The sequence below is a fragment of the Saccopteryx leptura genome, chromosome 1 (genome assembly GCF_036850995.1).
Source record: "Saccopteryx leptura isolate mSacLep1 chromosome 1, mSacLep1_pri_phased_curated, whole genome shotgun sequence".
NCBI classification, from domain to species: domain Eukaryota; kingdom Metazoa; phylum Chordata; class Mammalia; order Chiroptera; family Emballonuridae; genus Saccopteryx; species Saccopteryx leptura.
This window is the reverse complement of record NC_089503.1, coordinates 285,698,320-285,710,646: the sequence shown is the minus strand read 5'-3', so window position 1 is coordinate 285,710,646 and position 12,327 is coordinate 285,698,320. Positions and strand designations below refer to the sequence as shown.

Here is a 12,327-nt window from a genome sequence, read left to right as displayed (position 1 = left end):
TTTAAAAAATAAAACATCATTCAGACTTAAATATAAATAAAACGGAAATAATGTAAGTTATTTATTCTTTCTCTGCGGACTGGTACCGGTCCACGGACCAGTGGTTGGGGACCACTGCTGTATAGGATTTGATCTTTGGTTGGGTTATTTTGAGGAGGGTTTGAGGAAATAAGAATTTTACTCTGGAATGGGTGGTGTCAGGAAGTGGGGCTATTCTGTGCTTGGGTATCTCAGTGAATGTTATCTATGGTGAGGACAGACTATTGTGAGGTTAATAATAAAGCTGCAATTGATAAAGTAGCCATCGCTTATTTTTAGCCAGAGAGGGAGATGGTTGGTATTTTATGGGTTGCATGGTGACCTTAGTTAATTTGAATGTAACGATGATTTCATGTCCAACAGAGGAACAATGAGGCTTAGCTGTAAGCATCAAGTCAGTTATATAATAACATTAAAGCCTACCTATGAGCCTCACATAAGTTCTAATACCTCAGAGGCTGCTTTTTTTTCTTTTTTAACTAAAAGAAGTGGTTTTTTCCTTTACCAATCATTTCTACTAAGTAATAGAATGTGAAAGCATTATTCTTGCCCCCTGTACATCTTAGTCTTTAAAGGTATTTTGTTTTATTCCACTATAAACTGGTGACATTGTCTTTCTCTTAGGACCACTTCCTTGCACTAGCCAGAAATAGCATCATTATCTTGGTTCTGATTTTATTTTACCATCAAGTATTTTGTAGTTTTATTTTGTAGATAACCTTTATTAGACTTGAGTTATTTCTGAAAGTTTTAATTATCAGTCAGTGTTGAATTTTGTCAAATGAATGAATATTCTGTATGTGTTGAGATATTTTACCCTCTATTCTCTTTATGTGATGAATCACGTTGCTTTTTTCCCCTTAAATAACAGGTGTCTCTTAGTTTTGGAGGCTAGAAGTTTGAAATCAAGGTGGTGGCAGGACAATGCTCCCCTTGAAGGAGCTAGGGAAGGATCTATTCAGTTGCTCCTAGCTGTGGCTTGTAGTAGCCTAACTACAATTTTCACATGGTGTTCTTCTATGTTTATGTCTCTGTACAAAACTTCCCCTTTTTATAAGAGCACTGATCATATTGGATTAGGACTCATGCTAATGCTAATGACATTATTTTAACTTGGATATCTCTGCAAAGACCCTATCCAAATAAGGTCACATTCTGAGATACTGGTGGTTAGGGCTTTAATTTTTATCAAGTGGACACTTAGGTTGGGCCTGAAAAAAAAAGCACATCAATGCTTTATGACTCACTTGTTATCTGTGTTGCTTGGTTTTTGAATATGAAACTAACCTTCTTGTTTTTAAATGAGTTTCACTTGGTCATAATGTATTACTTTTTAAAGAAACATACTTCTAAATAACTCACAGATTAAAGAAATTAGAAAATATTTGAACAGAACAACAATGAAAACATAACATTAAAATGATATGCAGCTAAAGCAGTGCTTAGAGGGAAATTTATAGCTTTACACACATACCTTACAAAAAGGAAAGATTGAAAAGTAATGATTGATATTCAACCTATTGAGGAACTGCCAGATTGTTTTCCAAACCAGCTGCACCATTTTACAACTCCATCACTATTGTTTGAGAGCTCCAATTGTTCACACCCTTGCCAATACTTGTTTTTCTCTTTGTAGCTAGCCAGCCAGCAGTGTGTGAAGTATTATATCATAGTGGTTTTCATTTTAATTTCTCTGATGACTAAGGATGTTGAGCCTCTTTTCATATTTATTATCATTGGCTTATTGATTATTTGTATGCCTTTTAGAGAATTGTCTGTTTCTAAATGCTCCCCACCCCCTTTTTTTTTAGCAAGCAAGAGAAGGGGACAGACTGGAAGGGAGAGCGATGAGAGCGTCAACTCATACTTGTGTCACCTTAGTTCATTGATTGCTTTCTCGTGTGTGCCTTGACCAAGGGGCTCCAGCTGAGCCAGCGACCACACACTCAAGCCAGAGATCCCAGGGTTTCCAACCTGGGACCTCAGTGTACCAGGCCAACGCTCTATCCATTGTGCCACCACCTGGTCAGGCCTTTACCTATTTTTAAATTGGATTTTTTTGTTGTTATTCTAGATCAGCGGTCCCCAACCTTTTTTGGGCCACGGACCGGTTTAATGTCAGAAAATATTTTCACGGACCAGCCTTTAGGGTGGGACAGATAAATGTATCACGTGACCGAGACAAGTGTCCTGAGTGAGTCTTAGATGGATGTAACAGAGGGAATCTGGTCATTTTTAAAAAGTAAAACATCGTTCAGACTTAAATATAAATAAAATGGAAATAATGTAAGTTATTTATTCTTTCTCTGCGGACAGGTACCAAATAGCCCATGGACCGGTACTGGTCCACAGTCCGGGGGTTGGGGACCACTGTTCTAGATGCAAGTTATCTCATCAGATAAATTATTTGCAAATATATGATTTTTGCTCCCCACCCCTCTATTTTACTCACAATAGAGTATTTCCCTCTATTGTGTGAGTTGTCTTTTCACTTTCTTGATGGCAGTCTCTTATTAACCCTTTGAGTAGTGAGGTTTTTGTTAACCCTTTGAGTGAGGATGTACATGAACATTCGTACTACTCAAAGGACTAATATATTTATAGTTCTGTTAATTTAGTATGCTTGGTTACAAGTATAATCTTATGTGTTTTTTAATTTTTGTCCTTTCTTCATCTCTTTACTTCTTTCCCATTTCCCTATTTCTGTTCTCTTACACTTTTATTTTTCTCCATCTACTTTTTGACTTTTATTTACTTCCTTAAGCTTTTTGTATTACCATCAACTGAAAATGAAAACTAAAAACTAGTCACTTTTTTCTAATACTGATAATTGATCTTTTGTGGACTGTATACCTATTGTCAATTTTACAGGACATAAATATATAAATTAATACACAGCAAGGATTATTATGCTTTCTATAGGTCATTATTTCAAACTTACTTGAAGTGCTGCTTTTTATAGATCAGTTTGCAGTAGTCTATAATTAGGTGTCTTCTGTTTCAATTAGTAAACTCTCTCTCTCTCTCTCTTTTTTTTTTAAAGATTCAAAATGGATAGTATAGAAGAACCTCAGAAAAAAGTCTTTAAGGCTCGAAAAACAATGAGAGTAAGTGATCGTCAGCAACTGGAAGCTGTGTACAAGGTCAAAGAAGAACTGTTGAAAACTGATGTCAAACTGTTAAATGGCAATCATGAAAATGGAGATTTGGACCCAACCTCACCTTTGGAAAATATGGATTATATTAATGACAAGGATGAGGTGAATGGCATTGATGAACTTTCTTTTAACCCTGAAAAAAGTAAATCAGAATGGAAAGAAACACCTTGTACCTTAAATATTAATGTAAAAAAGAAGCCAGATGATGATTTAAAGTGTGAACCTTTGTCTCCTAGTAATATAACTCCTGAACTAACCTCTATACTGACCACTGAACCAGCTCCTGGTGATCCAGATTCAGGTGATCTGGCTATTGGAGCTCTTCCAGCCTCTGGAGATCTGGCCTCTGAAGTATTAACCTCTGGTAATCCCACCTCTGATGAGTCTGCCTCTGGTGATCCTGTCTCTAGTGATCCTGTCTCAGCTGAATCGGTCTCTGAGGAGCCGGTCTCTGGTGAGATGGTCTCTGGTGAGTTGGTTTCTGCTGAGACAGCCTCTGGTGAGGAAGTCTCTGGTGAGCTGGTCTCTTGTGATCTGGTCTCTGATGAACCCGTCTCTGGTGAACTGGTGTCCAGTGAACCTGTCTCTGATGAACTAGTCCCCAGTGAACCAGTCCCTGGTAAACCGGTCTCCAATGAAGCAGTCTCCAGTGATCTGGCCACTGATAATTCAGCCTCTGATGATTTAGCCTCTGGAACACTGGCCTCTGATGATCCGGGTTCTGATGATCTGGCTTCTGGTGACCCAGCCTCTGATGATATGTCTTCTGGTGATCTGGCCTCTGCTGATTCAGTCTCTGATGAACTGACTTCTCATAAACCAACCTCTGAATCCACTTTTGATCCCACCTTTGAATCAAGTTCTGTACCCATTTGTGAGCCAGTTCTCAATACTGACAGTACGGAGCCTTGTAGCAATAAAGGCGATGATTTTCTTGAGAGAAATGGGGATGATGAAAAATTAGATGACATTTTTTCATTTGATGAGAAAAATAAAGCTGATAATAATATTGATGCTGATGAAGAAATTTTAGAAGAAGGTGATACAATTATTTGTTCAGATCTACCTCCTGAAAATGAAAAGAAGGCAGAGGAAGATGATGTCACAGAACCTGCTCTTGGAGAAGAGGCTATATCTAGCAGTATAGAAATCAACCAAAGTGAAAAGAATGAAGATGAAAATTCTTCAGACTTCGCAGAAGCCATTAGTGAAAATATTATAAAAGATAACAAAAATGAGAGTATCTTAGAAAATACAGACTCTATGGAGACAGATGAAATTATTCCTATTTTGGAAAAGCTTGCACCTGCTGAAGATGAACTTACTTGCTTTTCTAAAACTTGTCTTCTTCCCATCAATGAAACAAATCCAGATTTAGAAGAGAAGATGGAAAGTTCTTTTGGTTCACCATCTAAACAAGAAAGTAGTGAGAGTTTGCCAAAAGAAGCCTTTTTGGTCCTTTCTGATGAAGAGGATATTTCAGGTGAAAAAGATGAGTCTGAAATTATACCACAAAATGAGATATGCTCTCCAGGTTAGCATATTTTTTAAATTTTTGATTAACTTTAATAAACTGTTTGATAAAACATTCTCATAAAGATTTAAAGATTTTCCTTTAGTTGCAGAGAAAGTTGAGAATGATGGTGGCTAGGGTGATCTCTTGATTGATTCTTAATTTCACAGAATTCAGAATGACAAAATATTCACTCTGAGTGGCATTGTGTGAAGAGCTTAGTAGGGAGATAGAAGAAAATATGGCCCTTGCCTGTAAAGTATAGTCTAATAAGAGAGATGGGATGGACAGACATAACACCGAGAGTTAACAGTTTAAAGTCAGTGCATAATTGATCCAAGTCCCAGCAATTGTTCTTGCTATCCCTGAGCAAACAACTTAAAATATAAAAACCTACTAGTTTATTTGATTCAAGTGCTGCAAATCACATTTAATAATTAATTTTCCCATTGACATCTGATTTTTTTAACATTCTTTGGGGAATGACATCATCATTGCTGAAAGCCAAAAACCTTGAAGCCTAGTTATCTGTTTGATAAAGACCATCACCCCTGTGCTTCCTTAGACCTCTTGATTTTTACCTGACCTCCTCTCTTCCCTCTCATCTTCTGAATGATCTCTCTATAACCCAAATCTCTAAAGAAAAGAGAGAAAACGAGAAAAATCCTACTTTGATTTCATGGTCAGATTCAAATATTCCTAGATGAAACTTTCTCAGTTCCTTTCAGAAGGGCATGAGCACCTTTATGTTCTTATTGTATCGCATTCTGTTAGAGCTCTCAGAGAAGTGACCTCATAGCATGAAGCACAGCATCTGGTTTCTAGTTTTTCAAAGAATGAAAACATGAGGCTGGAAATATCACATTACCAATAATACCATATTTTATCTATTTTTTGCAGTTTAGAAACTTTATATATTTAATGGACACGTATTTCATTATCAATAAATTATCTGTTCATCTCCTTTGCCCATTCTTCTAATGAATGTATTGTCTTTAATTAATCTATAGGAAGTTTTTGTTTTGTTTTAAATGTTCTCAGAGTCAGGAATCTAAGGCAATCTGTGGCCTGTAGGCCTTTTCTGTTTTTGTCAATAAAGTTTTATTGGAACCTAATCAGACTCATTTGTTTACATATAAAAAGTTTGCCAACCCCTGATCCAAAGCAACAGTTTTGTCCACATTTCCTTGGAGTTAAGTTCTACAAAGGGTAAATCTGAAAATGGGAAATTGAACTCCATGATATAAATTCTGACTTCTAATCCTCTAATTAACTTGCTTTTTCTACCTTTATTTAATGGATTCTTATTAAAATAACAGTTACCAGATAGATATTAAACATCTTTATCTCAGCTCTTTCCCAAAGATTTTAGGATTACTAAAATTACAAGATGAGTTATCTGCTCCTAGTGAGCTTTCCGTCTAGTCTGATTGAAAGAATACCACACTGTATATTAAAACACAGCAACTTATAATTACCAGAGGAATTATAGCAGAAACTATCTGCTATATAAATGAAGACAGATTTCACCTAAGCATTTCAGATGAGTTTCAGAAGTCTCAGGCACTACTTGAAGTTATATATAAAAATATACGTGCATGGGCCTTTGGTTATTACTCTGGGTTGAAGCTGGTGCTCTCGGATTCTCTTGAGACTCTGGGAACAAAAATATTATAGAAATATAGGGCCCTATTTCTTTCTGTAGAATACGTTAATAGCATTTTTCTTATCCAGAGTTCTTTCCGTTAAATAAATCTCAAGTATAAGTTTTAATTCTGTGTGTTCTAAAATCCTAATGAGTATTTTGATTTAAGTGTTGAGAAGCCAGTCATACCCTTTAAGCATGTTTGGAAAATGGAAATTGTGTAGTAGGAAGAGGTTTTTGAGAAAAAAGAAGGAACCTTAAACTAAGCTTGATACATCTGTAAAACAAGAAGGAGCTAACACATGTGTAGAAGAGGCAGACCAAACCAGGACAGTTGGCTCTGCTGCGTTCTGGATTATCTGGCTGCAGCGAGCGATACCCCAACTGGAGTTATAACTAATTTTGTTCTTTGGGTGGCATGACAATTTGGTAAATAAAGATTATTGTCTCCCATCCAAGTACTAACCAGGCCCGACCCTGCTTAGCTCCTGAGATCAAACGAGATCGGACATGTTCAGGGTGGTATGGCTGTAGACAATAAAGACTACGTTAACCTCTATTTCTTACAACCCAGTTACTCTGTGTTTCTGAAAACTCTGGGGACTAGGAAACTCGGGAGTCGTCATTTTCAGAATTAAAGTCAAGATTTGGGAAACGCTAAGCTATATAGAAAAAATGCTTTGTAATAAGTTTGCAGTCTACAAGGGAGCAAACCAAATTTTCATTTAATTGAAACGTGTTGAGGAATGAGATCTTAAAAACATTTCTAATGAGCATAGGCTAGTAATGGGAAAGTTAATAGTCTAATACTCATTTATTTTAAAGTTTAAAAATAGTTTTTGTGTCTTTATATATACTGTGCTAGCTTTGTTTTATTTAGTTATGTTTTACTATAGTCACATTTTACAGCTTTATGTTTTATCTTAGTGTGGAGAATATATTTGCTAGTGCCTTAATTGGTTCTTCAGTGATCCTAGTCTCAGCCTATTTTCACCTAAAAGTTCTTTTAAGTTTTGTTAACCGTGACTTTCTACCATCGGGGCTTTTGCTATTAAAACCATGTTGTTTGGATAAGAAATGCCGTATCAAAAATTTTATGTAGTGCTATATACCTTGTGATTTTTTGGTTGCAGAATGTAATGAAACAAACATGCCTTATTGAAGCCACTGGGGAGCTAGTTGCAGTGATGAAAGGGGAATAAAATAGAAACCCAAACGTATTCATGATTTGTTCTTGTCCCCCATTTAATGATTAAGTTAATTGATGAGATACAGATTGATTGGCCAGTGGCTATTTCTGGTACCTCTGGAATTTGTTGTAGTAATGCAAATTATGTAGACATTTTTTAGCAATATTTAGCACTTTTAAATTGTTATATTTTAAATGCCTTTTGTGAAAATAACAACCTTTCTGAACATTACTTTGCTCATCTGTATTCAGATAAGGTGCCAAGAAACTATAAAACTTAGCATTAGCAATGCCGTTTTAAAGAGGACAAGTCAGGGCTCTTACCGCCTCCTTTCTGTGAAGAAAGGAAAGAGAAGAATGCAGGAAGAAGGGCTTGCAAGGGCAACTGGGTCAGCTAAGTCATAATGTAGCTACAGAGCAAGGAAGATGGAATTTACCCGGGAATCTCTTCACTTCTCTTTTCTTAAAAGCCTTTAGGGTGTAGCAATGTTCTCCTTTTGATAGGTCCTATAGATAAATGTTACAAGGCAGTAAAATTCAGTGAGCTTGTTAATGAGATTAATGACTTTTGTACCATGCTCCCCTCCTCTCAAGCCCAGCCATTATATAATTTAGTCTTTAAAAAGGGGCCTCAGAGCTGTGGTAGGGACTGCAGGATTTGGGTTTGCCCTAACCCCCTGTAGTCGCTGGTCCATAAACTCCTCAAAAATTCATCTGGACTTGGTGTCTTTATGGAACTCGCTGGTCACTTGACAACAGTATTACTGTAAAAATACTGTTTATAGTGTAAGATTATATTTGAAGATATGGAGTAATATATGTTAAGCACCTCACTTAGTTGTTGGCACTTGTATCACAGTAGCTATTAGTCTTAAGTAAAACTTCCATTATAGCTTTTCCATTCCTCTTTTATGAACTATCATAATCGTTGAATAACAATGATTCAAGCTGTCTGGTCAAAATATTAGGTGTTTTGACTTGTAGTTTGCCAGTAATTTATAATTGTCACTACTGCTATTTTAGTTTTAGTAATTGAATGTAAGGTATCTAAGTGCTTTATGGTAGCTGTTTAATCTATAACAGTAAATTACTAAAGAAGAGTGTTTTAAAATAATCCATACCATTAGTTTTTTTCCATGTTAATAATTTATTGTGAATTGGCAGAAACATTTAAAAGTGGACTTGGTTATTCACCTCTACCAGTTAATGCTTTTTCCCCAAATTTTACATTTTGAAACTCTGATTTTGTAAAAAATTATTAACTGGATAGTTACACAAAAAGTGTAAATTATAATGTGCTGTTATGAATTCTAATGGAAGTAAAAGTTCCTTTTCTTTTTTTGTTACTGAAGTAGAAAATAATGAAAAGGACAGGAAACCAGAGGAAGAAGAGCAAGTTATACAAGAAGATGAAAAACCTGAGAAAAGTAAGCATGTACACAACATAACTGAACTAGTTTAAAAAATAGTAAATCATTGATTCTACTTTTAAGACAGAGAATATAATTTTCTGTCCATGAGATAATTATAAAATTTTGCAATTTAAGTAAGCCACCATTAAATCATTTTGTTGATGGCTAACCCAAGGATCTTTGAAAGTACTCGTTATTTTATAAACTTAGTATTTTATTTTCTTTATACTTTTAATTGTTCCGCAAGAAAAATTTAAGCTTAATATTTTGTCAGGTACTATATGAATATCTTGAAATTGTTTTAGATTTTATGTGTAAAGCATGGGACTATAAGACTATGTCTGGGGTGATATAACATGTTTCTTGGTCTACTTAAAGTTCTTAAGCTTCATGGGAAAAGGAAATGATGGACTGAGTGTCACTAGGTTTCTAGGAAGATCACTTGACCAGAAGTCAGGAAACCGAAAACCTGATACCTCTCTCCCTGGCATACTGTTCTTCATGTATGACTCTTAAGTTTGATTGTAAGAGAAGTCATAGAGTAGACCTGGTTTTAACAAATAGGCATGTAGAATTGATATCGAGTGAAGTAGAGAGAGATAGGTATGGTAACATAAGGGCATTTGCCTTTATTAAGTGTGAAGACTTAGTGTTTTTAATTTCTATGTATTGAAAAAGAAAACATAAAATTTGCTTATAGTCTCATGAATGTTGCCATTATTTGTAATAGAAATTTTGTAAGTGAAGATCTTTGAATATATCTGTTTTTTTTACCAAATTTACTTTTACGGCAAAGAATTAAATAAAGCTGTGTACAGTTGTTACGAATCTGACATGAGAGTAAATACTGCATTTTGTCAGAGAATTAATGTTCACTATAAAATTTAGCAAAGGAAAGGAACATGAACTGATTGCTTTATAGATGATATTTCATTTTTAGGTGACTCTGCATTTTATTTATTTATTTATTTACTTTTTAGAGAGAGGATAGAGAAAGAGAAGTGGATGGTGGGAAGCAGCAACTCATAGTAGTTGCTTCTCGTATGTGCCTTGACCAGGCAAGCCCTGGGTTTTAAACCAGCAACCTCAGCGTTCCAGGTCAATGCTTTCTCCACTGTGCCGCCATGGGTCAGGCATGCTTCTCCATCTTAATACAAAGATTTCAAGCATAGCATATTCTGTGCTTACATTTTACATTCCTTAGTCATTAGGAAGTTCTTTCTTAGCATATTGAAAATAATAAGTTTAAAACTAAAAGCTATCTGTGTACTTTTCTTAATCAAAAATAATTTATAAAATGATTGAAAATGCTATTGTGATAGCTAGAAATAATGTTTCTGAGGATGGTGAATAAACATTAAAGTCTATAATAAAAAACACTTGACTGACAATTATGCTTTTTTGTTCTCAGTTGAATTTTCCAGAAGAAAACGTTCTAAATCAGAGGATATGGATAATGTACAGTCCAAACGCCGTCGATATATGGAGGAAGAATATGAGGCAGAATTTCAAGTAAAGATTACAGCCAAAGGAGATATTAACCAGAAGCTACAAAAGGTGTCATAGATTATAACTTAAAAATCATCTTAAGTAAAAGGCACCACCATCTTTATTCTTCTAGATTTTTGAAATTTTTCTATATTTTTCATATGAAAAGAGAACTTGAAGAAAGTATTGAACTTATTATCCTTAATAATTTAATTTTAAAATTTCTTTTTTAATGCCACATTTTTTAGATATGGTAGTAATTATCAAATTGGAAGAGAGATGTGATGATGCCTGTTACTTGTTTTAGTAACAAAACTGAATATTAGTTTTCAGATTTTATTCTTTTATATTGAACTTTTTTCTAATAGAAACATTAGAGTCTTATATGTTAATTTTTTAAAAAAATTTTATTCAGTGAAAGGAGGGACTTTCACAAGTACTCTGACAGGGATCCACTTGGCAAGCCCACTAGGGGACAGTGCTCTGCCCATCTGGGGCCACTGCTCCATTGCTCAGCAGCTGAGTTCTTCTTAGCATTTGAGGTGGAGGCAATAGAACCATTCTCAGCACTCGAGGCCAACTTGTTCCAATCAAGCAATGGCTGCAGGAGAGGAAGAGAGAGAGAGGGAGGGAGAGGGATGAAGAAGCAGATGGGTGCTTCTCCTCTGTACCCTGACCAGGACTCAGACCCAGAAAATCCAGATGCCGGGCTGACGCTCTACAACTGAACCAACCGCCCAGGATATGTTAATATTTTAATCTTTATAATAAGCTGGTTTCATGGTTATAATGTCCTATATTCTAAAAATCTTTATGTATTACTATTAAAAATGGTAGAGACAAGGCTTTCAAAGGACTAGAGAGAAAGGGAGTATTTTAAGTATGGATTTTGAACCACCACCCACCACTGCTCCATCTGCTAAACTAGGCATAGAACTGAAAATATGTAGTATTTATATTTTTCAAAATGTTTTCACTAATGTTTATGACAAATTCCTTTTTTAAGAGAATATGAAACTAAGGTGAAAATAATTTTTGATGTCTTACCAATTTAATAATAAAATTATAGATAATCTAAGTTTTAGACCAGTATTCTTCCACTAAGATATGGTATAAATATTCACACTAGAAGAAGGAATAGTGAGGCAGTAAAAACCAGTGGCTTTTGTTTTTCCAATATTTTGGTCATATGGAAATAAATAATGTTTATTACTATTTCTTGTAAAGCTTTTGGAAATGTGAAGATAGTTATGTGTAAGAATTTTGAAAACTTTATGTGTACTGAGAATTTTTTTTTTTCTTTTTTTTGAGAGAGAGGTAGGGAGAGAGAGACAATTTGCTCCTGTATGTGCCCTGACCAGGGAATCAAACTGGCAACTTCCGTGCTCCGGGTCGATGCTCCAAGCAACTGAGCTATCTGTCCAGGGCTTTGATTTTTTAGAGAGACAGAGAGAGGAAGGGGGGAGAGAAAGGGGAGGGGGCAGCAAAGCATTTGTTTTTCCACTCTGTGCATTTTTTTGATTGCTTCCTGTGTGTACCCTGACCCGGGATCAAACCTGCAACTGTGTTGTTTTGGGACAACACTCTTAACTCACTGAGCTAACCAATCAGGGTCAGAATTTGCTCTTCTTGAACAGTGTCATTCAAGTGTGGTCCATGGACATGCACCATGTGTCCTCTTTGTTAGGAGTCCATGAGGAGATAAATATGGAAATTGTAAGTGGACATTTAAAATTGTTTCATAGAAATTTTATAGTGCAGTGGCATTCTTGATGTTTCACAACAATATCATCTGGGACAGATAAAAAATTTAAAAATATGGTTCTTTTAACTGGTTTCTTTTAAATTATGATTGAGTATAGGAGAAAAAATATTAAAATTTC

The 12,327-nt window shown here is 35.4% G+C and overlaps 1 protein-coding gene across 6 annotated transcripts in view; it reads left to right on the top strand.

The window, feature by feature from the left end:
- ATF7IP (activating transcription factor 7 interacting protein) overlaps positions 1-12,327 on the top strand; it is a 111,608-nt gene that overhangs the window by 50,446 nt on the left and 48,835 nt on the right. For 4 of the 6 annotated variants that reach the window (XM_066355326.1, XM_066355292.1, XM_066355301.1 and 1 more), the window contains exons 2-4: positions 3,083-4,731; positions 8,897-8,971; positions 10,368-10,513. In XM_066355326.1, the coding sequence (XP_066211423.1) occupies positions 3,090-4,731; positions 8,897-8,971; positions 10,368-10,513 (1,863 nt within the window). In that variant the 5' untranslated portion in view covers positions 3,083-3,089. The remainder of the gene's footprint in view (positions 1-3,082; positions 4,732-8,896; positions 8,972-10,367; positions 10,514-12,327) is intronic. The other 2 variants (XM_066355335.1, XM_066355317.1) reach the window with 2 other exon arrangements.